Genomic DNA, 24,229 nt, shown 5'->3' with positions numbered 1-24,229 from the left:
GACTGCTCTGCCCGAGCGTCTCTTACAATATCACTGCCGTGCTTCAACCCTTTCCATCGAACCAGTATCTCTTAAGAATCCGATGCGGAGGCGTAAAGTTTCTTTGTGGGCTATGTAACTGATCTCTTTTCTCTCTCTCTCTCTCTCTCTTTCCATTTAGCGTAATTATGCACAGAGACGTAATAAAACTCAGCTCATTTCTGCCCATGCATCGCAGTGTCCCTCCGCTCTCACCTTTGTCAACTCGCACGAAGAACGAACCGCGACGCAGAGGTCAAAGTGTGGTGGCGCGCGCTCGTGGAACCTCCGAAAAGTGAGAATGTTTCACTTTACGTCGTAGTCAAAACTGTGCCTCCTAAAGCTCAGTGGCAGCGAGAAGCTTTAATTGCTTTTGTATGTGCGAATTAGGCAATGTATCTTTTACTTTCATTTCGGAGAATCAGAGAGCTTCTTTTTTTTTTTTTTGGGGGGGGGGGGGGGGGGGTCAGGGATGTTCGCTCTAAATGTTTGTACGAAACTGCCTCCGAACGCTCACTGACAGTGAGACGCCTTCGTCGTTCTTGTGTGCGTGCGTCCGAGTTATACATTTTGCTTTGATTTCAGAGAATCGGCGAGTATCTGCTTCGCAGTTTACCAAATTTAAGGCGCGCGCGACGTACAGGCTGCACTGGCGTGCCTCGATTGGGCCTTTCTAAACAAAACCTCTACTAACCAGAAAGTGGCAGCCTTTAGCTTCGTCGAATGGGCATATCGTTGTGCAAAGGGTCTTGTTTCCCCTAAAATATGGAAGGAAACATGACAGCCGTTGCTCTTCCTGCAAATTCTCTATTCTGCAGCGTCGGTACGCTGACGTTCTTACCCGGGGTGTTTATTTTCCAGCGAAGCTGTTAAGGGCTGCTTTCCTCACTATAGTGTCAGCGTGTAGAAAAAAAAAATCCTGAAGTTAGTGCAATGCCGGGCCGACCCGCGGTGGAGGACACGCAGGCGTTAAGCACTCCCCATATGTGGGCCGATCCCGAAGATAGGGCAATGCCGGAGCGACCCGTGGCGAAGGTGCAGTTCGCCAATAAGGGGCCCACATACACAGCTTCGCTGGTCATCCTTCTTCACAGAGTGGAAGGGCACTGAGCGTTTTTTATTTAGACAGCACACAATTTTTTAAAAAAAATCGCTTGTGGTAGTTAGTACAAAGATAGATCCACCTATCTAAACGTAGGCCAGCCTTTCTGAGGCACTTAATCCGTGTTTATTTAACTTCTATACCACCGTGTGCAACTCCATCTGTCGCACCGCCCCTCCCCCTCCCCCCCCCCCCTTTGCTTGATTGTGGCAGTTAGTGTAATTGTAGTTCTTGAGCTAAATTACTTGAAGCAGCGTACCTTACTCGCGCGAAAAATCCAAATCCAATAATTAACAACAATTGCAGAAAGGTTTTTAAATTAATTACTTTACGGCACATATCGCAATTTACGAATCGTAGCGGTGAGCTCGAAAACGCCGTGGCGGCGCATTCCCATGGGGACAGAAACGCTCGTTTACCATGCCTTGGGTGCACTTTAAAGGGCACCAGGTGGTCAAAATTATTCCGCAGTCACCAACTGCGGCGTACCTCATAATTAGATCGTGATTTTAGCCCTTAAAACTCTTATAAATTAATTTAATTTAGTATAAAGACTAGTCTACATCGCTAAGATGTAGATGAGTGAGTCCGTGGGTTGTACGTTCCACCTTTGTGTGTTACCGTTATTTTTTTCTCATGTGTATAAAATTTCTCAACTAACATCTGAAACACAAATGCCAGCCTGTCAGCTAGGCGAACATCTTCAGGTGTTTATAGATGTCAGCCTCTCTCTCTCACTCTTTCTGTCTCTTACACACGCGCACTCACTCACTATGCAAGCTGCTGCGACTACAAACCGCATCTGTCTAGCACAGTGTGCAGGTTCACTACACGCATTGCTAGCTACAGCTTTGCTAGCCAGTCCAACCAAATGGAGTTCCGAAGGGGAGGGGAGGGGGGAACTAAGGAAGACGCCTTTGAGAAAAAAAATATTTCGGTAAGTGTTTGTAGAATCTAAATCGGGAAGCAGCACGAGTAAAAGTTTGCAGACCACGGCAGAAGCTTTCTTTTTCTTCTCGAGAATTTCGAGCTGAGAATGCAGCTGAGAATCAAGGCCCTGAATTGCGGCACTGATATGGGATCATGCACCCGTGCACTTCATCGCTCGATGTAGAGCAGCATGCTTTCAAGCTGCATCCTCTCGTGTGCACTATAGTGTAATGCCTCCAAGGCCCTTCAGCTGTTGGCACGGCAATGAAATAAGCTACCAACAACGAGTGCCTAGATAACAAAAAGAAAAAAAAAAAGGAAAGATCGTGCCACTCGTGGCTCTCACAATTTTGTTTCTCTGATTTACACGTATATGTGCTTGTACCGTATGAAGTTATACGCAGGTAGCGTGCACATATACTCTATGGACTGTTCGTAGTATTGTGGCTCTGCACATTTAATCAACTATCGTATACATGGAATCCAGTTTCTACATAAAAAAAACTGAACGTCTCTAAAGGGAGACGGAGAAGTCTATAACGTACGGCTCCACACAGTATGCCTGACCTATCTCTCTCTCTCTCTCTCTCTCTATATATATATATATATATATATATATATATATATATATATATATATATATATATACAGTCATATCGTAAGAGGCCAAGAAACACTGACACCAAGGATATATATATATATATATATATATATATATATATATATAAAGGTCATTTCAGCAGTTAAGTCATGGTACGGTCTGAGTACGCATACTCATGTGGAAAGAGAGTCATTGCTATGCTATAATAGTCTGCATAGTCTGCCGCAGTACCAGTGTAAGAGTGAAACCTCTGGTTCGGTTAGCGGAAAATCATCGCACGTCGCGCCGAGCTAACGAATGGTCTACGGGTTGCATCGGGTTACACTGGCGCAATGCGCCCGACAGGAGATAGGTAGAGCTGACTTAGCAGATGACCCAAGCATTCCTCCCAAGAAGGACTAGGACTATTTCATTAAATATTCAGTCAGCCACACGCGCATAAGGGCATGCCTAGCAATTCTCCTCATTTTTTTTTTTCGCAATGTATACGAATTTGTGCTCGTTCTACAGCTTTGCGTCTACTTAGTCACGTCTTACGAAAAATAACTTTTGTTTGTGAAAAAAAAAGCGCGTAAAAAAATTTGCGTTGGTATTTGCGCTGCCTCCTTTTGGCAGTGCAATACGCCGCTTAACAGAGGGGTATTTGCTTCGAGCACGTTTGTCCAGTACACCTCGTGAAGCAGGCAAAATTGGCGACAGTACGGTAGCTGAAGAAGTCAGTGCGATTTAAGGACAATGTGTTGTTTGCAAATCTCTGCTGTTCCAACTTTCGCTGCTTCTTGGGCGGCGGCGTCCGAAGTGCCTACGTATGCCACGAAAGGCATATGACGTATGTCACCCTCGAGCTGCGAAAGAGACCGAGATCTGACAGAATCTCGATCACGTCAGCTACACCGATAGCTCTTGGGGCTGCTGAACGTTCTGCTCGGGAAAACTGCTCGGGAAACGTTCTGCTCGGGAAACGGGGCTAGTTGGTTCGTTATGTAAGTATGTAGGAAGCGCGCAAAACACGGACAAAGAAGCGACACGGAACCAGGACGGCTAGGGCATGCTATCTCCCGCTCCAATGTCGAGACGCCTCTGCATCGCTGCAAACCAATTCAGAACACGGTAAACAAACCAGTCTAATGTACCATCGTTCATGAGAAGTGCGGATTAGGCAACAAACATGGACTGATGACACATCCTTTGGGATTTAGGGGCATAGTATGGGGCCTATAGTGCAGATAACTGTTAATCTATTAGAATTAAATAATGGGTGGAGAAAGAAGACGCTCGTAATCTGCGGTTCGCTAACCAATAGTGGAGTTTGAGCCAAAGTTCTCAGGCCACAATAGCCCGATGCTCTAGCTATTAGGCCAGGCGCAAGCTTTTAACGCCTACTTAATTCGCAGCTCTTCGATCTAGGCTTCTCTATGCATTCCGAGGCGATTGAAACGCGCATTGACGCTTGGAAAGGTGCGAACGCGTCTGAAAGCGCATTAATTCTCACCACTGTCATTCTTAACTCGTGGCAGAACAAGCATTGAGACAATTGAAGCACTCATTTGAGCTGTGAAACGATAGATAGCAAATTCAGGGCACATTTGTTGCCAAACAATGCTTCAATTAAACCTATTCGCGCAGTGCATGATCTTTCTTTCGGTGTCTCTTTCTTCAGCTGTCTTGCTAGATATCGATTGCGTTCAGGGCCGATCATTGGTTTGAGCCAGGGAAGAACCCTTAACATCCATTTCTCTAAGAAGGAAAGAAAATGAAAGAGTAAAAATGGAAGCAATAAATGCGGTCGCGCACGCGCGCTCCTGCCGTGCGAAATGTGCTTTGCTTATTACTGACGCAAAGGCAAAGTTGTTTTCTCTTGAGGATCATATACCGTGAAGCACTAGTCACGGTCTAAGTTATCCACAGGGCCCGCATTCACAATCTACTTTTTAGGCTAGAAATGTTCATAAGAGCAGATGCAGATAATCGCGATGTAGGACATAATATCAGCGAACGCGGTCGGCCAATGGCATACATGACATACGAAAGCAAAGCTTTGCGAATTCGACCTCTCCACAGGTCGCAATTCAAACTCACGCAAAAAAATAACTGCAGTGACGTTTCACATCGCCGAACGCGGGTGACGCACAGGACGATATCGGCCCTCAGTGCGCCTAAACACCTACACTGTCCGCATCGCAGACAGCATTTAAGACAGGGCTCGCGCGGCCGCGCCGTAGGCAGCAACCGCCGGTGTAGAACGCCCCCTTGTAAATATTCGCTTACTAACTAAACTCGCATGGTGTCAGCGCGCACAGGCAGACATGAACATTTCACACTCGATGACCGCGAACACTCGCTGTCAATACGCTGGCGTGACGAATCGCGGCAGCAGCAGCGAGCGAAGTGACGCTTCAACGCCAACTGAAGGGTGCGAACACTGCGAACGCAAAGCTACGAGCGGTCGGCACACCTAGACTGCGCCCTCAAAGATGATTGTCTCCAAGATAAAGCCCGTGCGACTGCGCGCGGCCGATGTATAGTGAACAGCAAAAGTTTAGGGGATGCGGTTTCCCCTTCATATGGGAATTCCTGCACTGTTAAGGCATGACACTTCGTATTTTATGAATCACCATGTAGGTGGGGAAGGCTACTACAAGCTGGAACATTTAATTCGAGGCTATGTGACGACGCTTCGCGAGAATCCAGCTTCTTGGCAGATCCTGCGTCCCGTAAACTTTTTCGGTTGGCTGTACAACGCCCCACTTCCCTTCCCTCCCCCAGTGTCATGCGTGCGACCGTGAATACAAGTGTATCGAGCTCCCAGTCACGCAGCAACTTTGCGTATATTCTCGGGCTCCCTTCACGCTCAGAAAAACACTTTTGTGTATGCCACGTATTAAGTAATAGAAAGCTGCATCTGGAATTTTTCATGTTGCTCCTCAATTTTCTCATTGACACTTTTCATCTAATTATAATATTTGATAAATTGACTAACTTGAAAATTAAGACTAATTATGTAAATAAGCCGAATGCAAAAAAAAAGGTCCTCTGAGTATCTCCAAGCAATGGCAAACAACATTACCTTGGTACTGTTCAGCTACGTGGCTTTTGCACATTTTTCTTAAAATCTAGGTGCATGATAGTTGGGACACTCAAGAACACTTTCGTTCAATTGCGATCAAGAACATCGAACTATTTCTAAGTGCAAACGCAGCCACTGCATAAAAACATCGATCTCTAGCCTCCACAGCGTTAATTGTACCTGATGTCTGAAATGGAATATAACATCCGTTCGTACAACGGGCATGACAATTGATGGCTTGTTAACGTGGGGATTAATTGTGAAGGGTTTCCAGTTAACGTGAGGATGAATGAAAGTCATTGACCGTACTTTTCAGTGGAGGTCAGTACTAATGTGAGTGACGGTCGGCGAGTGTGATAGTACGTGTGTACGAGTTTACTTGCGCATCAGCTCAAGCGTGCGCTGGCGTGAATGAAAGATACTGTGAACGCAAGCGAGTGTTGGTGAGTATAGCTGGGCGCGAATGGAAACTTGATTGAGTGCCGACGCGTGTGAGTCGACAGGAGTGTAAGAGAGCTACGTAGCCTGGCAAAAATATTGGCGAGTGAGGTTGTGATAGCATTCACATATTCTGCCGACCTGTAGTCCGTATTCCGCGTAATTTCCATAACATGGTCTTGTTGAGGGTTTGGAGATCCAAACGTGTTTGAGATTTTATGCCTTACGCTGGTGCGTAAAATGCTGTTTCTGCTCCATACTTCAGACAGCCGATTAGGGAAGGCACGCACGTGTATTGGCCGGGATACTGAAAGCGCTAATGTAAACAACGCGAACGGCAAGGCGAACTTGCGTATGTTGCGAAGTAACCCACGGTAGCGGGCGTTCTTATTTTTATTCCTCTGAATTTCCGCTAGCACCGTTGGCCGACTGCCAATCGGCCATTCATCGGTCTTTCACGCAAAGCCAGCTCGCCTCTGCCTACGTAGGTCCGAGATATCCTTGCCGTCAAGTTGGCTCGAAATTGACCGGAGGTGTTAGATCCAACGGAACGTCCTTATGCGGGACTGCCTCGCGGCAGGAAGCTTTGTGCGTCAGCAAAGGCCAATGTCGGTCATTAAGGAAAGTTGATACAAATATCAATATTGCTGTCGGCGGCAACACCGCCAAGGTTACAGTAGAAGCAACGCTTTCTAGCCTACGAGTTCCTTTCTTTTTCAGATTTAACTTGAGGCATCCGTTTTCATGACACATTTAAGTTATAACTGAACGGGATCGGATCCGCCACTCATGTTTCCCTTGTGAAACTTGCTCAATTTATTTTTCTCACGTAATTTTTTTAGACGCACTTTGCCATCAGGCCTAGTTGGGGACATGCTCTTAATTTTATGGGGTCGAAGTGGAGTACCCAGTTGACGAATGCTTTAAAAAGAAAACGCTGTCGTTGGGGCGGTAGGCAGAAGTAAAGTCAACGGGTGCAATTACTTTTTTATTTTATTTTCTTAGTTACAAGCAACAAAAGCAAACATAGAGTGAAGCCAAAGAAAGAACAGGGAAAAATTAACAGTAGTAGTATTTTAATTGCAATGCAGAAGTAATAGAGAAAACAAAAATAAATGCGGCCGAGAAAGCAAATCCGACAGAATCCGTCCGACGACGAATGTCGACGCCAGTGCGATTAGCATTGAGACAATGTAGTGGACACAACGCACTGCCAACGCCTAGACGCGTGGGCAGCCGGGTTTCCCTCTCGCGCTTCTTACTGAACGCGCTGCATCAACACCCTCTAGAGGTGTTGGCTGCGTGCGCCGTGTAGCGGCGTGGGCCGTGTTGTAAAATGTCCTCGCGTGGGGCGTGTTCCATTCCGCAGAGAATCGGATGAACTTAAAGGATCATTTTTTGTCATTGTGGAGGGACACATACGCAGTGACACGAACCTAGTTACCCAAGCTAACGTCAGAGAGGTTCATTGAAGAACGGTACATACTCAGTGTGATACCCACTGCCGCATCCCCTGTAACCCATGTCGGCGTCGTCGTTGTTGTTGTTGTTGTTGTTTCCTATCACGTGTGTGGCTCCTACCCACGATGTCGGCGTTCAAAGAGGTTCGTTGAAGAGCGGCACATAAATACACCGTGCCATGTGCACAGCACAGCACAGCACAGCATTCCGATGCGCTCCCCATTTGACCATGCTCTACCCAGTGACCCAAGCTGGCGAAAAAAGCGATTAGAGAGGTAGATAGATAGGCAGCCCCCGGAAAGTGCGTGAAGTGCCTTAAGAATGCTAATCGCATTGAAACAACTTGCCAGGGGTGGGAGCCAATACCATCATCCTCCGCGCGATACGTGTGCTTCATTAAGCTACCGTGGCGTCTGTCCTTCCGTCAACTTCCTTGGGCATTTGTCCGCGACTTGTACAGTCGCGAGCAAAAAAAAGTGCAGAGGCCGCGGCATTTTAATATTGCTTTTTTTTCATTTATTTTCTTTCAGGGCCGAGGCATCGCAGAGAAGAGTGGATGGTATGAAAGCGAAAACAAAACGCATTTTAGCAGCCTAGTGAGATTGCAACAAATTTTGCTAACGAGGCCTTTCTTGAATTCGTTGGCATCGACGACGGAAGCGATGGAATGTAAAGCCAACGTGTATCCCAAAGCTCGGCCCACGTAGTTTTAGTGCGGATTTTTTTTTTTTTTTTTTTTTTGCTGATTGGCATACGTCGGCCCTTGTCCTTGAGAACCGGCCTTTGGGTCACACCTTTACAATGCGAGTGCAAAGACTGGGCTGACATTAACAAGCTTTCTTTCTGCCCTCTGCTCCGTCTGCTTTGCCAGAGTGAAGTCAACGATTCAGGCCGCGGCGACCGCATTCCGATGGGCGCGGAAGGCCAAGCGCTCTCGGGTGTCGTGCATTGGGTCCACGTTAAAGAACCCCAGGTGGTAAAAACTCATCCGGACTGAGTCCTCCACTATACGGCATGCCTCAATGATCATGTCGTAGTTTCGGCACGTAATGTCTCAGAACTCAATTTTAATTTAGACGGAAGTCGAGGGTTCGAATAAGGGCACGTGCGAGCGTTAATTCATGCTGCCGCCTCTCTCCAAAGGCGCCTTTCCCCCTTTCCCTGCCATCTCCGACTCCAAATCCCGGAAGTTCGACTCGACTACTGCGCTTGTTAGATATGCCGACCGCGTCTTAATTTGCCAAGCAAGCGAAGCTGCGTAAAGGAGTTTGGCGAACGTTGATCATCGCCAACGCTGTTGAGTCGCGCTCCAATGTTTCACAATTTTATGGCCGCGGAGTTTCTGGGAGGTGCGGACTATTTACCCGGCGCACGCGACGCGTTCATTCAACCAATAAAGATGCGGAGTCTCGTATCGGCGTACTTATAATTCTCAGTACCCTCATTACGCACGTGCTACTTTGGCATGTCTCCCTGACCCCACGTGGCAAGGAAGAAAGCGGCTTTTCCGTATACCTGTTTACGTCGAGGATCAAGCTACTATATAGCCCTATTAGGCCTTGCCACCCCGTTTGATGCACGTGCAAAGTGAAATCTTTGAAAACCTATGAGGCACGACCAGTGACGTCTTCGAGCGTGAGTGTGCCAGCTGTATCGGCATACGATAACTCAGTCTGCCGTTGCTTCGAAAGCGTTCGGATCATATGCTCCGTGGCATACTCGGCACCTTCAGCCAAAGGTAATACCGTCTTTGAACTTTTGGTTTTCCGTCATCATGATCGCCGTCGTTCTAGTTGATTTGTTCTTGCGTCCTACTGTCGTTGTGTGCGGATTCATTGTGCAGCAAGGTCCTCGATTCCCTGCAAAAAAGAAAGAGGAATATTTGACAATGAGTTTATTACTGCAATCTATAGTGTTCCTGTATCAACGAGCAACCGACGCTATATCATAGCAAACACTTCTTTTTTTTTCCCGAGTTAACACGAAAGACAGAAAATGATACATTTCAGTATATACACATATACGTATTGAATATACTCATTCCGAACAAAAATATTTGTGAGATCTCGCAGAAAGCTGTTGGGGCTACCTTCATTTTAATCCGAACAACAGTCACGAGATAGGGAATGGACTGAACGTGTTCCTCCGTTCGCAAGAATATCGAAGGATAATCTTTTTTTTTTTAATATTGTGGCGTGGGGAAGAGCTTGTGCGGCTTCAAGGCGAACGCTTTAACCACACTCAACGCTATGCCTTCGACTGCGATCAACTGTTAGAAAATGAGCGGAACTTGCCTGCCTCCGCTTGAGCAGACTATCCAGGCTGTGCAGAATCATGCACAGCAGGAAACAAATCTGATCAAAGGATGCAGGGCCTCAGTTTTCTCGGTTATTCTTAGTTTCATTGAACACATCGTTCCAATGAAAAAAAAAAAATATTGTGGGCTTTAAGGTCCCGAAACATTAGAGTCGGTTATGAGGGACGCCGCATGGGCGCCGGGCATGAAGGAGTTTGCACCAGTGGTGCTTACGTGCGGCAGCACCGCGAAAGTAAAGAGATGCGACAGCCGGCGAAGCAGGCGCAACCGCCAGCCACGTTCGTTTCTAGTTTTGCGTCGCCGAAATGCCCTGTGGAACTAAATCAGAACAAACATGTGGCGTTTTTTTTTTTTTTTGCGTGCACGAACAGTTAGTTATTCAAACATGACTGAAGCTGGCGAGGCCATTCAGTTTCGCCGGTTTTCGTCGTGGCCTCACCAGCACGAATGGCGGAAAGTCTGGACATGCGCGACACGCAGCCAATGGTGCGCACACTTCCGACGCCGCTCTGCTTTTGTCCAGTTGTTCTAACATAAACGAAGAGGTCGCTAATTCGCGAGAGAACCGTGTTCCACGTTACTTGCTGTGTCTTCGGCTCGGCAGGTGTGACGGCTCCGTAGCTTGGGCACCGGAGGCGAACACGTGGGTTTCTTGTGTTCATTTTTGCCGTCGTCTCAGCGGCTGCCTTCTTTCGTTTGAGGCACATTTTCTTTTCCCGCGCTCCCCGGCTCTGGCTGCGGCTATAGCTGGTGCACGACTCTGTGTTCTCTGCATCCACGGCGAACGCCAATGCACAGCGTATTTACACTGGCCGTCGACGCCGGCCATACACGAGCGCCAGTGGTCGCCGACAGTTCCCGTCACGTCGAGCTCTGTGAAATAGACTGAGACTGAATATCGGACTACTCGCTAAGACATCACGATCGGCGATGCATCGCAAACAAAAAGAAAGAAAAGGGAAAGAAAGCAATCAAGAAAGAAAGAAAATGAATTGAGTACGAGAATTCAGCGGTAAAAAATAGAACAAAGAAAGGAGACGTGTACGACTCCTATTTGTCCATGGCTTCGGCGCTGCTTCGCCAATCTACGTGCATTAATTACACGGCAATGTTAAATCGCACAGCAAAATAACCTAAACTGCCGGACGAGGGGGAGCAGAAGACAGTTAGTTCCACGTCTTGTGGATTGCCGCGATGATCTTTGTTTGGGGGGCGCATTTGCATCACAATTTTCGCCCGTTTTTTTTTTCGTTTTTTTTTCGATTTGTAGGCTGCCTGATGCCATCAATGGGACCTATCTCATAGATGCAGTCACCTATGTCAGTAGCAGACGCACGGAAATGTGCTTCCCAGGTCGTCGTGAGATTTCGTGAAGAGCAGTGCAATGCCGCCGTGAGCGCGAAGTGTGCGATTCGCGCCTTCGCCCCCTTCGTCTGCACCGCATGCCATTGTTCTTAAGGCCGATTTACGCTCGAGCCGCCCATCGCCGCAAGCCGTACCGCACGTTTGCGGTCGCGCGAAAAATTGCACGTATCCAGCACTTGTGCACAAATTACCATTTACACCGTGTGCACAGTGTGTACCTTACACATTGTAAACCGAAATTTGTGCACAAGTGTTTGATACGTGCAATCTTTCGCGCGATCGCACGCGTGCGGTGCGGCTCGCGGCGATGGGCGGCTCGAGCGTAAATCAGCCCTTAACTGCTGCCGTTGGCAGCGCTGTTCACCGGCATGCTGCTGGCGCCACACGACGGCCGCCCGATGCACGAGGTTCTTTAATGCACACCCAATGCGCGATACACGAACGGGTTTTTTTTTTCTTTTTTTCGTTTCTCTCCCACCGGAATGCAACCGCCGTAGCCGAGACCGAACCCGCGACTTGCAACCCCATAGGCCCTGAGATAGCGGAGCAGGTTTGCACACGTCCGCAGCTCCCCAAGCTTGCCCACTTGAGCAGCTTAAAGCCTCTCTGTGTGTTTGTTTCGTAAAGGTATCTCTTTCTCTCTCATTCGGAAGACAAAGGGAATTTCGAAGCACACTGAACACGCGCTTATGCCCAAATGAACAAAGTAGAGCAACAAACGAAGGTAGATTAAGATAATTCGAAGCAGATAGAATGCAGGCCATGCGACTATAAGTCTGTGCACTGTGTATGCAGACGCGTGTTTCCTTTCAAGCGGAAATTATAAGGTTTCGAATACTCGGGACATACCTTCTGAACTGAACGGTGCACAAATGCAACGATATTTCTCGCTGCTCATGACCGCGACATACATCGAAAAAATAAATAAAGAAAAAAAAACAGGATGAAAGGGGGAAATGTTAAATTTGACGCGCGCACGCAAGCACGCCTTGCCCTTCACCCAGGCGATTTAATGACTACAGCTGCCGCTCAAGCAATTTGCGCACATCGTATCGCCGGCTTCCGACAATTCTTCGAACGTCAGCATACTTTTGACAAACACGCATTGCGTATGTAGGCATGCCCGTACGATTCAAGACTTTCAAGGTTTCGCCGAGCGGGATGAAGTCCACGGAGCGATTAAACTCTCCAAAGGCGCGCCTCAAAAATTAAAGACAGCCGTTTCTTCTCCTCTGTTGTTTCACGCGGCGGTGGCGTCACTGATATACTGCGTAAATGCGCAAATTATTTTTTTTCCCCGCCTCTCGCAACTTCGCCCAGAGCCGGCATATTTTGGTACGTGAAGTAATAGCCGAAAGCGAGCATGGCGAACTCGGGGTCATTAGGCAAGGACGCGCATGCGCCCTCAAACTGCCGAAGGCGTGCAGGGAAGGAGAAAACTGCGTCACATCGAAGATTCCGGTGGTCATGGCCCGAATATTGTCTCGTGCGTACCGGCGGCGCACACGTTTCATTTCAGGGGAGGAAGAAACAAAAAAACAACAACAACCTGGCAGCTCTGACCCAGATGCACCGACAGCGGTAAACAAGGCGCCCCGGGTGATGCCGGTAATCATCCCTTGTATACGCGCGCAGCAAGCGAACAACGCGACGTACGAAGGCCTTGGGAGGGTGCGTACACCGCGTCCCGTTTCACTCTTTTTGTTCTGACAAGCCCGTTAAATCGAACTCCACTGCACGGCCTTCTTGCCCCCCTCCGTCTCATCCTGTATCGACGACTTGGAGGCCCCCCCGCCCTCTTCTGAGAACGCTCGGTTGCGCGCGCGCGCGAAACTATAGATATACATACGCGCAAACTTGTTCAATCACGAACACTGTCGAGCGCGAAACGGTGCTTCGAGTGACGCAAACCTACACACGCGTGCGCGGGCCCACTGGACAGCCCGCCCTCGGACACGCAAACGCTTTAGCAGGTGCGGGCGCGCGCACACGCCCAAGCGACTCACACATATATGCAAGCAAAGTCACGGATTGCGTGCTCGCAGTCCACGCCTGTTTACTGTCAATATACTGCTTGGCCAGAGGCAAGGACCCGTCTTCGCAAAACAGCTCTTTATGCACAGTTGTTTGTAAGAGAAAATTCCAACCAGCCATGAAAGAAGCTGGACATGGGCAAGCGATCTCTGCTTTATTCTTACTTTAATGTTTCCACTACCATCGTAAAAGACAACTGGTTCTATTATTATTGCTACTGCTACTACTACTACTACTACTACTACTACTACTACTACTACTACTACTACTACTACTACTACTACTAACTACAAATACACGCGCAGGATCGTCCGCTCAAGATAGTTCAGAAAAACGCGGTACGGTCGCTCGTAATCCAGAAGACGCTTCCACAGACGTGAATCCACTCACTCACGAACGCAGACTTGCTCACTGCGAAACGCTTACGTTCACGCTTAGGCCGGTTGTTGCGACATAGTGGATACAGGCAGGCGCGCGCAGCATTTCACGTGCGGTTGCAGTACGCGGCGCACATCGTTTCAAAGCACGCATTGTGCCTTTGGGCGTCTTCGCCGCAAGACTCCCGCGACTGAGTCGGCGAGAGGCTCGACCATGGCCGCTTCTCGTGCGCCCATTCGGGTGGCATTCACGTCGGGCGAGTTACTACGGGACCACTCCCGTGGAGTTTGCTATACGGTCATGTCACTAAAAGGAACGCTGACACAGCGATTGTTCGGCTCCCAAATAAGCGATGTGTTGTATACATCCGTTTTGTAATCTCCGTGCACGTGGATTCAGGCGTTCTTGCGGAGTGCCATGCAGAGAAGTGCACTTGTACACTCGACCGTGCAGAGAAGCGCACATGCCAATTACAAAAAGCGTAAAAGCGTAACGAAATATTTTTTGCCGAATATGATCAATTTGCAACAAACAAAAAAGGTTATGAATTGTTGTGAAGCCTGATGAACGAAGTAAGACGAATTCATGGACCACTCATTCTCATGCTGCGTGAACCACCGTGCTTGCAGGCCTCGTAGAGACTAGCGTGTCACATTTCCCACTAGGAGTAATTTTTGTAGGAAACCAATTAACCACTCCCAAGTGCCTGAAGCATGGCGAGAGCCTGGAAGAAGGACGACGCGCGCCTTAGGTCCCAACTGATCGTTTCCTCGCTGAGGTTTGCGAAAGGATTAAATCGAGCGCGATAGCAAAGAAACACTGATGGTCTGAACCAAAGCAAGGGGGTGGTTAAAGGGACGGCAACACGGAAAAAAATGTACGCAGATTGTACGCAGCCTCGTGGTAACGGTTCAGACAGGCCGTGCTCATGAAGAGTGATTAAAATAATCGATTCCAAACCACTTTCGTTCTGCGTGCCCACACAACAATTTGAAGCGTTATTCGTACCGAAATCCAACGCTTCGAGCCGTCTTGCGAAAAAAAAAAAAAACAATAGCGTGGCTTTCAATGCAGTGTTTTTCTTTTATGACCTCAAAACTGCTGGCGTGTATGCATGAGCAAAGACACTTGTATGTCCCTGGCCTGTGATCTTTCGCCTGTGATCTCGCTGCAGCACGACAGATTAACAAAGACAATGACGTACGGAGGGTACGGCGTAGCTTATTGCTCGCCTGATCAATGGCAGCGTACGTACATAAATGCGGCCAGGCGTGGCTTACGCGTTGCCTTCAACGCTTGTCGTAAGCGGCTTACCAAATGCAAGCCGGGTAAAACGGGATTCTACGAAGGTGCAGCGCATGAAAAAAAGGTTACATCTTCCATAATTATTGCGTCCGATAGCACCGTATGACTTTATGGGTTGGGCGGGGCGAAGGTGAGAGTTGTGTACACGGTATCCCACGTGGTCATACGAAGAATACTGAATATGGGTAATGTGGGACATGAGTGTTTTCTGCAATGCGATATTCAATGCATCGATATAGCATTTCACTCTTGTACAATTGGAATAATCGGTTGATCGAGGAAAGAAGTAGTGCTGCAAGAGCTTCGTTTCTATAGGTGTACAAGTTGGGAGCGATTAATTCTCGATGACCTTGTGTGTGCGGGTAGGAAATAAGTTCCGAGATTTAAACTAAGTTCATTGCACCAAGTAAAAAAAGAAGCCTTAATATAGCAACTATGCAGGGTAGATGTAGCGGATGCAACTGCAGTCGCTCCAACATACTGGTCACCGATGACGTAGACCAATAATCCTATAAAATAAACTGATGCCCATACGCTGAATTTGCTCCAACTTTACAATGTTTATAGCATGGCAAGGATCCGAAAATATTGGAGCGTACTAGGTTAACAAAGGAATGATGTACGCTTCCAGCTTTACATGAGGTGATCATTTCAGCTGGCTTCGAAGGAAACAAAGTTCATTAAATGCTTTACGTTAGACGCGATCGGTGTAGACATTCCATGAAAGTTTACTGCTAATTATAACACCCGGATAAAGTGCCTATATAGAGCGCATACATAAAGTGCATCGAGCAGCCAGACACGCGGCAATTTTGCGCGTATTCGCAGGCTTCTTTGACGCTCGGAAAAAAACATTTATGTAGCACGTATTGAGCAGCAGAAAGCTGCATTGGAGTTTCTCGTGTTTCTCTACAATTTGACAATTGACACTTTTAATCTAATAATAATATTTGAGAAAATGATCAATTAATTAAGACTATTTATACAATTAGGCGAAACGCAAAAGAATAATCTCAGTGTATCCAAGCAACGGCAAATAACATTACCTTAATTCGGTCCAGCGACGTGGCATTTGCAAATTTTTTTAAGGTTTGGCTCAAGTTACGCGGAACACCTTGTATAGTGCCTGTTTCAAAATACTTGTCAATCGCAGAGACAAAGTCATGAACCAGTGCTATTATTTATGTTGTTGACGATACCTTCCTGCGAAACCCGTGCTGAGAGCAAACAAAGAATTGGTTGTTCTAGAAAAGGCGGATATGGGTTTAGTTATATTATGCTCCAGTAATTTGCGGCATGTGTCATTAACGATATTAATCTGTTGTTTCCGGCACACGACTTATCACCGGATTTAAGTGCCGACGACACTTCAGCAGTCAGCCAGTCAGTTGTAAGCGAGCAATGATGAAAGGAGGCGTTTTCTGTAAAGGTGCTCGGAGACGAGTTCGAAATGCCAGTTAAGCCAACGATCTCTGAAATCATCTGCATCGCGTGATTTCTCTCTGTTGAACTTTCAAACCCGCGACAAAAAATGCCTTCCCGGCTTATTTCGAGATCTGGCATCGCAGAATACGCGCGGAATGAATCAGTAAGCCTCCCCGGTGAGCTCATTGTGTGGAACGTAGCTTCATTTATCTTGTCACTGGGGTTTCGTCGACAATGTGATGTGGAATGGTGAAAGGAGGACATATTTAAAATTAGGTGTGTTACGTGCCAAAATCACGCTCTGATTATTATGCGCGCCCCAACGGGGGAGTCCGGGAATTTCGACCGCCTGGGGTTCTTTAACGTGCACCCAAATCTATGTACACGGGTGTTTTCGCATTTCGCCCCCATCGAAGTGCGGCCGCCGTGGCCGGGATTCGATACCACGACCTCGCGCTTAGCAGGCCAACACAAGGAGGACATATTTAGCAAACCCCAGTGGTCCTATTGCAAATTGCGACTTCATTTTCAAGGCTCAATAGTAACATTAAACACTTGAAAGGCACATCGAAAAACAAAAAGGAAAATCTTCGGCTGGCATATATGCGATCGTACGTGCATTATGACACGAGAGATATGCCCCGATGAATCACTTACTGCAAAAAAAATTTTTGTTCAGGTAACTCACACACTGCTCACGGTTCAAATAGTCCTTTGTAGATCGATATAAATTTAATGCAATAACAGGAGAAGAAAAGTACGCTGAAACGGTATGCATTGGGGAACTAATAAGAAAAGAAAACATAGGTCACTAATAGTATGTCGCAGATCACATTGGTCATCGATACTAGGTCACTGTAATAGGTCATTGAACAAGTCGAAAGTTAAATGAGGTATATCGCGATCCATACGGATTCCTTCACCAGACGTGTTTCTTATTCAGAACAAGAAATTCATAATTAAATTAGAAACGTCAATTAACTTTTTGACTTTGTCACTAGCCAGAAGCCTTTCTGTTTCTTTTTGTACAATATGCTACTTGGCGAGACGAGTTTTCGAGGAACTTCTTGACTGAGACATTGTAGGGTGCAGGACGAATCACTTTTCCTGGTTCTTACCTTATTCGCACGATTCTACCACGCCCCCGATTGTAACGCACAGTTATGTTACCGCCCAAATATAAAACAATAAACAAATAAAATAACTTTGTGCCGATTCTACCGCGCACATCAAGTAACGAAACCTGAGTCGACGCGTACCGTTTTGAACGATTTTACGAAACACGTACAGACACACAAACACGCACAAGGCTTAATTTTATAGTCGCTATCGGAGCCCCACAACACCTCCATTTCGCTGTCTGCCGGCCACAGAAAGTAATCGCCAGTTCCATCTAATGAATTAGAAATGCCGAACTTCTCGAAAGCTCGTGCAACCACCGTCTGCGGGAGTGCGTTCCACGCACCATGGTGTCCCCCTTGCGGTGTCTCCGAGTGTCGCTTTCTTCAGGCGACACGTTCGATGCAAGTGTGGCTAGCTACCTTGCAATGAACTTTTTTTTTTAGTAAGGAATCGGTTTCGTTTTTGATTTCGAGTGGAATGAGTTACGATTGCAACGCGCGTGCAGATTTGAACGCACCTTTTATTGAAGAAAGTTGCGTGTCAGAATCGCGCAAATACGGTAATTACGCCCTACATTGACGAAAACAGTGTCCATATATGGGTACATACGGACGCAGTTCAGAACAAAACTCTTGTGGAGCTATAACATAAAGCTATTCCAAACTGTTCTATTCCAATTCTGCAATCAGCCCTCCGCGACAGCTCGAATGTTTTGGACCACTCCCCCTTCGCCTCTCTGTTATGCCACGTCACGAAAACCGCGCTAGCTCTCTATCTGACATGACGTGTACACACTGATTATGCATGATTAGACCAAACAAAAGAAAAATTAATTATTCTTATTCGACACCCTTCCGCCATTAACCCTCTGCTATTGGCCAAAGATTTCAACCTGCATCCACTTCAGCTGTCTGTCACTAGACGTCAAAAAAACCGCAAAAACTCATTGCGTCAAAGTGACGTGTACGCGTTAAAGATACATTAATATACCAAACAGAAGTGTTTTTTTTTTTCTGCATAGTCTGAGACTGCCTCGTTCCGAAAGGCATAGAAAATGGCTGCCGCCGAACGCTCAGGCACTGGCTACTCGCACATGCCGGAGAGCATGGGTTTATTTGCGTATAACAAAACATTTTGCGTGGCTGCATAATGTTACCGAGCACTTTTGACACGTTTACGACATCGCTCTGCCAACTCTTCTTTGCTGAGCGGCATTTTTCTCTGTCCGTTGCACGCCGCCGCGATTTCAGACAGCCACCCGCAAGCTAAGTAAGGGAAAGTGGACCAATCGCCGAAGCCGGCACCTCCCTCTTCATCCGGTTTTCTATTTTCAGTGCGCTTGCTCGGCCCCATCGAACCCCTCTCCACTTCAGCGTACTCTTCACCTCTTGTCAGCCAATTAGATGGGAAAAACCGCTCAATGTAGGCAATGTTATTCGTTTTGAAAGCAAACAAGGGTGACTTCCTATAAACTAGGGGAGCATTTGATTGAGCTGTTCTGGCAACACTGCGGGTCGCCGCCCGATGCCTGCGTCAGCGCTTACGTAAGTTTGACGTCAGGAGATTAGAATAAAGACACATTGGAATAGTGGGCCCTATAAAGTAAAACTATTCCAATGAGTTCTTAATCCCATCTCCTGACGTCAAATGTGCGTAACCGCCGACATAAGCATCGGGCGGTGACCCGCAGTGTTGCCTTAAGAGCCCAATCAAACGCCCTCTTAACTCATAGGAGGTCACTTTTCTTTGTTTTCAAAACGAATAACATTGCCTACATTGAGCGGTGTTTCCTTTGTAATTGGCTGCCAGGAGGCGAGGAGCATGCCCAAGTGGAGAGGGTTTCGATAGGGCAGAACCAGCGTCCTGAAATTATATAACCGAATGAAGAGGGTGGTGCCGGCGTCTACGATTGATCCGCTTTGCCTTAGTTCGTTTGTCGTGGCTGATCGAAAATCGCGGTGGCGTGCAACGGAAGGTTAAGAATGCCGCCAAAACGGATCCTCAGTAGAAAAGAGTTGACAGAGCGAGGTCGTAAACGTGTCGAAAGTGCTCGAAAACGTTACCCGTCTACTCAGAAAGTTTTATTATACGTAAATAAACCCACGCTCCCCGGCAGATGCGAGTAGCCAGTGCCTGAGCGATCGGCGGCAGCCATCTTTTCTTCCCTTCGAAACGGGGCAGCTTGCTGCTATTCAGGAAAAAAAAAGCAGTTCTGTTCGGCATATTATTGCATCTTTAACGCGTACACGTCACTTTGACGCGGTGAGTTTTCGCGGTTTTCTGACGTCACGTAACAGGCAGGTGAAGTGCGTGCAGCCCGAAAACTTTTGACCACTAGCCAAGGGCTAATGGCGAAAAGGCGTCGAATGAGAAATAACTATATTTCTTTCGTTCGGTCCAATCATGCATAATAAGCGTGTACACGTCATATCAGATGGAGTACTATCGCGGTTTTCGTCACGTCGCGTGACAGACAGGCCAAATGGGGATGGTCCAAAAAAGTTTTTGACCAATCACGGAGGGCTGCTTGCAGAATGGAAATAGAAAAGCTTGGAATAGCTTTACGTTATCGCGCCCAGTTTTACGTTATAGAGCGCTTGTATACGTCACACAGCAGCTGGCAGCCTTCCAGAAGCGACCTCGCTTCTTCTTTTTCTCTCGCTCACTGAATAACGCGCGAGGCCGAGGGTAAATCTCGAGGAGCTGCCAGTGCGCACCTGTCGCACCCGCCGAGGGCGCGCGTACACACTACGTTACGCGACACGAGCCATCGCCATCAGAAACCAAACAGCCTTGCCTGTCACATAACCCAGCGCGCGCCTTCGACGACGAGACCCTTCTTCTTCCTCCCAGGGTGGGAGAGAAGGCGCACACGCGCACGAACGGCGGGGGCGGGCGGAGGGTGTAGAAAAGAGGGTGGGGTGCACGAAATTGACGAGACGCGGCGCGCGCGCTGCTGGCTCGGTGATGCCGCCTATATAGAGTGTCTTCTTCTCTCGGTGACGTTTCAGACAGCAGCGTCCAACGACGTACGGCAACAGCAAAGACACAGGCATGTGGCAGCAACAGGGTATCAACGCCACGGGTGCCGTGAGCCGCTACTCGGCGCTGTCCTGGTTCCAGCCCGACGAGCGGGTCCGGGACTGGCCGCTCATGGGCGGTCCCACCGCCGTGACCAGCGTCCTGACCCTGTACGTGATGGGCTGCGTCTTCGTTGGGCCGCGGCTCATGAGGGACTTCAAGGCGTTCTCCATGCGGCCGACGATGATCGCGTACAACGTCGCCATGGTGCTGCTCAGCATATACTTCGCCTACCTGACGGTCACGCTGGCGTACTTCAGGAGCGGTTACAACCTGGTGTGCCAGGCCAATGACTCCAAGACGAACCCGCTGGGCGACATCATCTCCTACTACGGCTGGTGGTACGTGATGCTCAAGGTGGGCGAGCTCCTGGACACGGTGTTCTTCGTGCTTCGCAAGAAGAACGACCACATCAGCTTCCTGCACGTGCTGCACCACACCCTGGCGCTCATCACCGTGTGGCTGGACGTGAACCTGGGCATCATGGGACAGGTGGCCCTGTTCCCGCTGCTCAACAGCTCGGTGCACGTGGTGATGTACTCCTACTACGCGCTGGCCGCGCTGCCGCCGTCCATCAGGCCCAACCTGTGGTGGAAGCGCTACGTGACCGTGTTCCAGATCGCGCAGTTCTTCGTGCTCATGGTGCACAGCCTGGTGCCGGTCTTCAAGGACTGCGACTTCCCGCGGCCGTTCGCCGTCTTCATGGCTCTGGAGGCGGGGCTCTTCTTCTACCTCTTCAGCGACTTTTACGTGAAGAACTACGGAACCGAGAAGGAACGCGCCTCCTCTGCGAAACTTAAAGGCCACTAATGGTGTCCGGTGTCTCTAACGTTGTTTCCGTACGTACGAGGACACTCGATGCCACAGAGGTGCTGTGCGTGCGAAACTACGAACCGTCAGTTTGTGTGAAGAGTGCTCGCACCATCTCGCGTATACATGTGCCGGCGCGCCCGGTGGACGCATTTTTGAATTGGCTGAAGATTGCACATTTGCCGCTATGGGTGTAATGTAGTATAGTTCACAATTTTGGCGGGGTAACGTACGTAGCTGCTCGCTGGGTTTATGTCGATATTACTGATGAAGAGTAAAATTTTGACTTCACTGATATGCGGTTTATATATTATATGTTGCATATGCAGGAGTGTGTTAGTCTTACTCCTTCACCTCAAAGTCAACGCTACGTGTTCACAAAACGTTGGTATACCCCACACAACGTTTCGTAAAAACGGGTGCCTACCAATGACACGACTCCTTGAGGACCAACCTTCATGATTCGGCTGCTCGGATTTAAAAAATAACAATTTACCCAAGGCAGGTCTTTCACATATTGACAGCTTTCCATTATCTTTTATTTTTTCTGCAGTCTCTAGAAAATAGTGAAGGCGAACAACTTGTATTTAATAGCTGTGGCCTTTGTTTCCTTCCAAAAACAGTGTGAACTACTATGACACGAAATCCTCGTGGAGAGCAGGGAAGAAAAGTGTCAGCCGCATCACATTGCCGCAACGAGTCCGTAGTCATGTGATGGCTTGGCAAGCGAAGGTGCTTAAAACACTCTGGCAATTCGGATATATTTGCTAGTTTTAAAGCAGTGAGGTTCTTCTATTTTTTTCTTTAACCTCATCATTCGTAAGTTGTTTGCTTTTCTTTTCACCCTCGGACAAATCATGTCTCTGCTGTTTACCGAAAAACAAACAGACAAACGTGCGTTTGTGTAGCTCATTTTTACTCTGCTTTAATGGGGAACCTTAAACCCCATTGAAATCGTCTCAGTACATCAGCGTCCTTGTCATGACGTACGCTCGAAATCTGATGTTCCGCCTATGTACATACATACAATCGGGATATCATTGTGTCTTTGGATAAAGATCTTGTTGACTATGTACGCCCACGGTGTGCGTCGTTTATTGTGTCTGGTGTGTTATTTGCTGTTCGGGGTTCCCTATACTACTCGCTTTGCTTTTTGCGATGCTCCGAACTCCATCTCTAAGGACGCTGGCGTTTCCAGGATGTGGTAAAACATTCCGAGTTCTGCGCTCACCTGAGGCCCGTTATCACGCTGATAAGAGGCATTAATAAAGATACGGTACTGATATATTGATAGCTACAATAATACGTACTGTGTCTAGAATGGCTGAGATCGCATACCGCATGTTTTGTAGTATAGAAACAAGCGGACATTTCAAACTGAGCGACCCCGACTAGGAGTGGTGCGCTAACCTGTTGATTCCATTTAGGAGTCGCACGCTGATGGTAATTATACCTCTTCAGAGATAAGTAAGTATTCGCGCCTCTGTACACGTATGAAAAACGTGCGTTCTCATCTACGTAACTAATTATTGTCCTAAGTCCACTGTGCGTTAGAAATTAGGGTGTTGGGTTGAGCAAGCTGCTTTTATGTTAATTGTTTCAAAATGCGAACGCTTATCACATTCCGGCTTAAAGGAAAATATGTGTTTGATATGATGCAATCGTTTCTTGCACAAACCTATCATGCCTAAACGTGCTGAAGTTGAGTAGGGTAGATATCTAAGCTCAGGTACAAGCCAGTGTGCATACGATGCAGTGATCTTGGACCAAATATATAAAAGACTGCGTCGTTCATTAGTCTTTTTTTTTTTCTTTGTACAGTGTAGGAATCTCTTATGTTGACGGTTTGAAGGCAGGTGATGTTGAATATTGACGAAGTTTGAAACCGACTCTTTGACTGCTGTTTAACAATCGTGCGTCCATATCATTGTATTCAAATCAGCGCTGACAACTGCGTGGGATGTATCACTATATGTTACAGAACGCTCGGCATTCGTAATGGCGTTTATGGTAGTTCGTGCATTTCAAACACTAGCCTTAGTTAATAAAAGTTGTTTTTATTATACACCGTGTCTCCTGTTTTAGTCTGATTGCTGCGTTTGAGCTAACTTAGCAATAAGTGCTCCTGTCCTAAAGTCATTCATGCGCTACACAAAACACCGTTACGAACCAAGCCGCCCAACCTTCCACGCTAGTTAATATTGACCATGATCTCTTCAGTTTATTTTTGAGTCTTTCTGCATCCGTAACCTAAAAATTATGCGTATTCGTATTTTTTTTTTTTCACTGAGAGTCCGTATCATCGCTCCTCGCAAATAGATAAGCACCACATGGTTGGATATACATTTTATTGTGCAAATACCTTTTTTTTACTTATTATTTCGTTACTCTTTCATCTATCAAGTAGACCCACCGCGCGATGATATTCCGTCGATTGCAGAGTAAACCGTTGTTTTGTTGCTGTTTTTTCATCAGTCTTAAATTGACGTGTGTAAATTAATGTATTGCAATCGCTACATTATTTCCGCTACGTGTCGTTTTCTTTCTTCCTTTTACGTTCGCTAGAATTTAGTCACAGGTTTATGCTCACATTTGACCGTTTGCTCTAAGTCCTCTTGTAGTGCTCTTATGCTGCGAGCTACGTCTCAGCTATATACTCTTCTTGCACTCTATTGTCTCTTTCCTTACGCAGATGTATACACCTGCTCATCTCTATAATGTTGAAGTACTCGAGGTTATGTGAAATAAATAAATGAAAATTGCGAAACCAACCTG

The 24,229-nt window shown here is 47.4% G+C and overlaps 1 protein-coding gene across 2 annotated transcripts; it reads left to right on the top strand.

Annotated features, from left to right (window-relative positions):
• The first annotated feature begins 191 nt into the window (after positions 1–191).
• LOC126522726 (very long chain fatty acid elongase 4-like) lies at positions 192–23,519 on the top strand. Of its 2 annotated transcripts, none has more exons than XM_055066544.1 (2): positions 192–313; positions 20,575–23,519. In XM_055066544.1, the coding sequence occupies exons 1-2, from the start codon at positions 207–209 to the stop codon at positions 21,452–21,454; spliced, it is 987 nt and encodes a 328-aa protein (XP_054922519.1). In that variant the 5' UTR covers positions 192–206; the 3' UTR covers positions 21,455–23,519. The 2 variants fall into 2 exon arrangements, with proteins under 2 accessions (XP_054922519.1, XP_050027470.1); XM_050171513.2 differs by lacking the exon at positions 192–313 and adding an exon at positions 9,306–9,355.
• The last annotated feature ends 710 nt before the right edge of the window (positions 23,520–24,229 follow it).

Source organism: Dermacentor andersoni, chromosome 6 (assembly GCF_023375885.2).
Source record: "Dermacentor andersoni chromosome 6, qqDerAnde1_hic_scaffold, whole genome shotgun sequence".
NCBI classification, from domain to species: Eukaryota; Metazoa; Arthropoda; class Arachnida; order Ixodida; family Ixodidae; genus Dermacentor; species Dermacentor andersoni.
Note: the sequence above shows the minus strand (reverse complement) of the source record. Positions and strands in the feature narration are given on the sequence as shown.

Coding starts and splice junctions, on each gene's coding strand:
- LOC126522726 (XM_055066544.1), top strand. CDS start 207: ATGCATCGCAGTGTCCCTCCGCTCTCACCTTTGTCAACTCGCACGAAG. Junction 314..20,574: donor GCTCGTGGAACCTCCGAAAA/GTGAGAATGTTT, acceptor GTGACGTTTCAG/ACAGCAGCGTCCAACGACGT.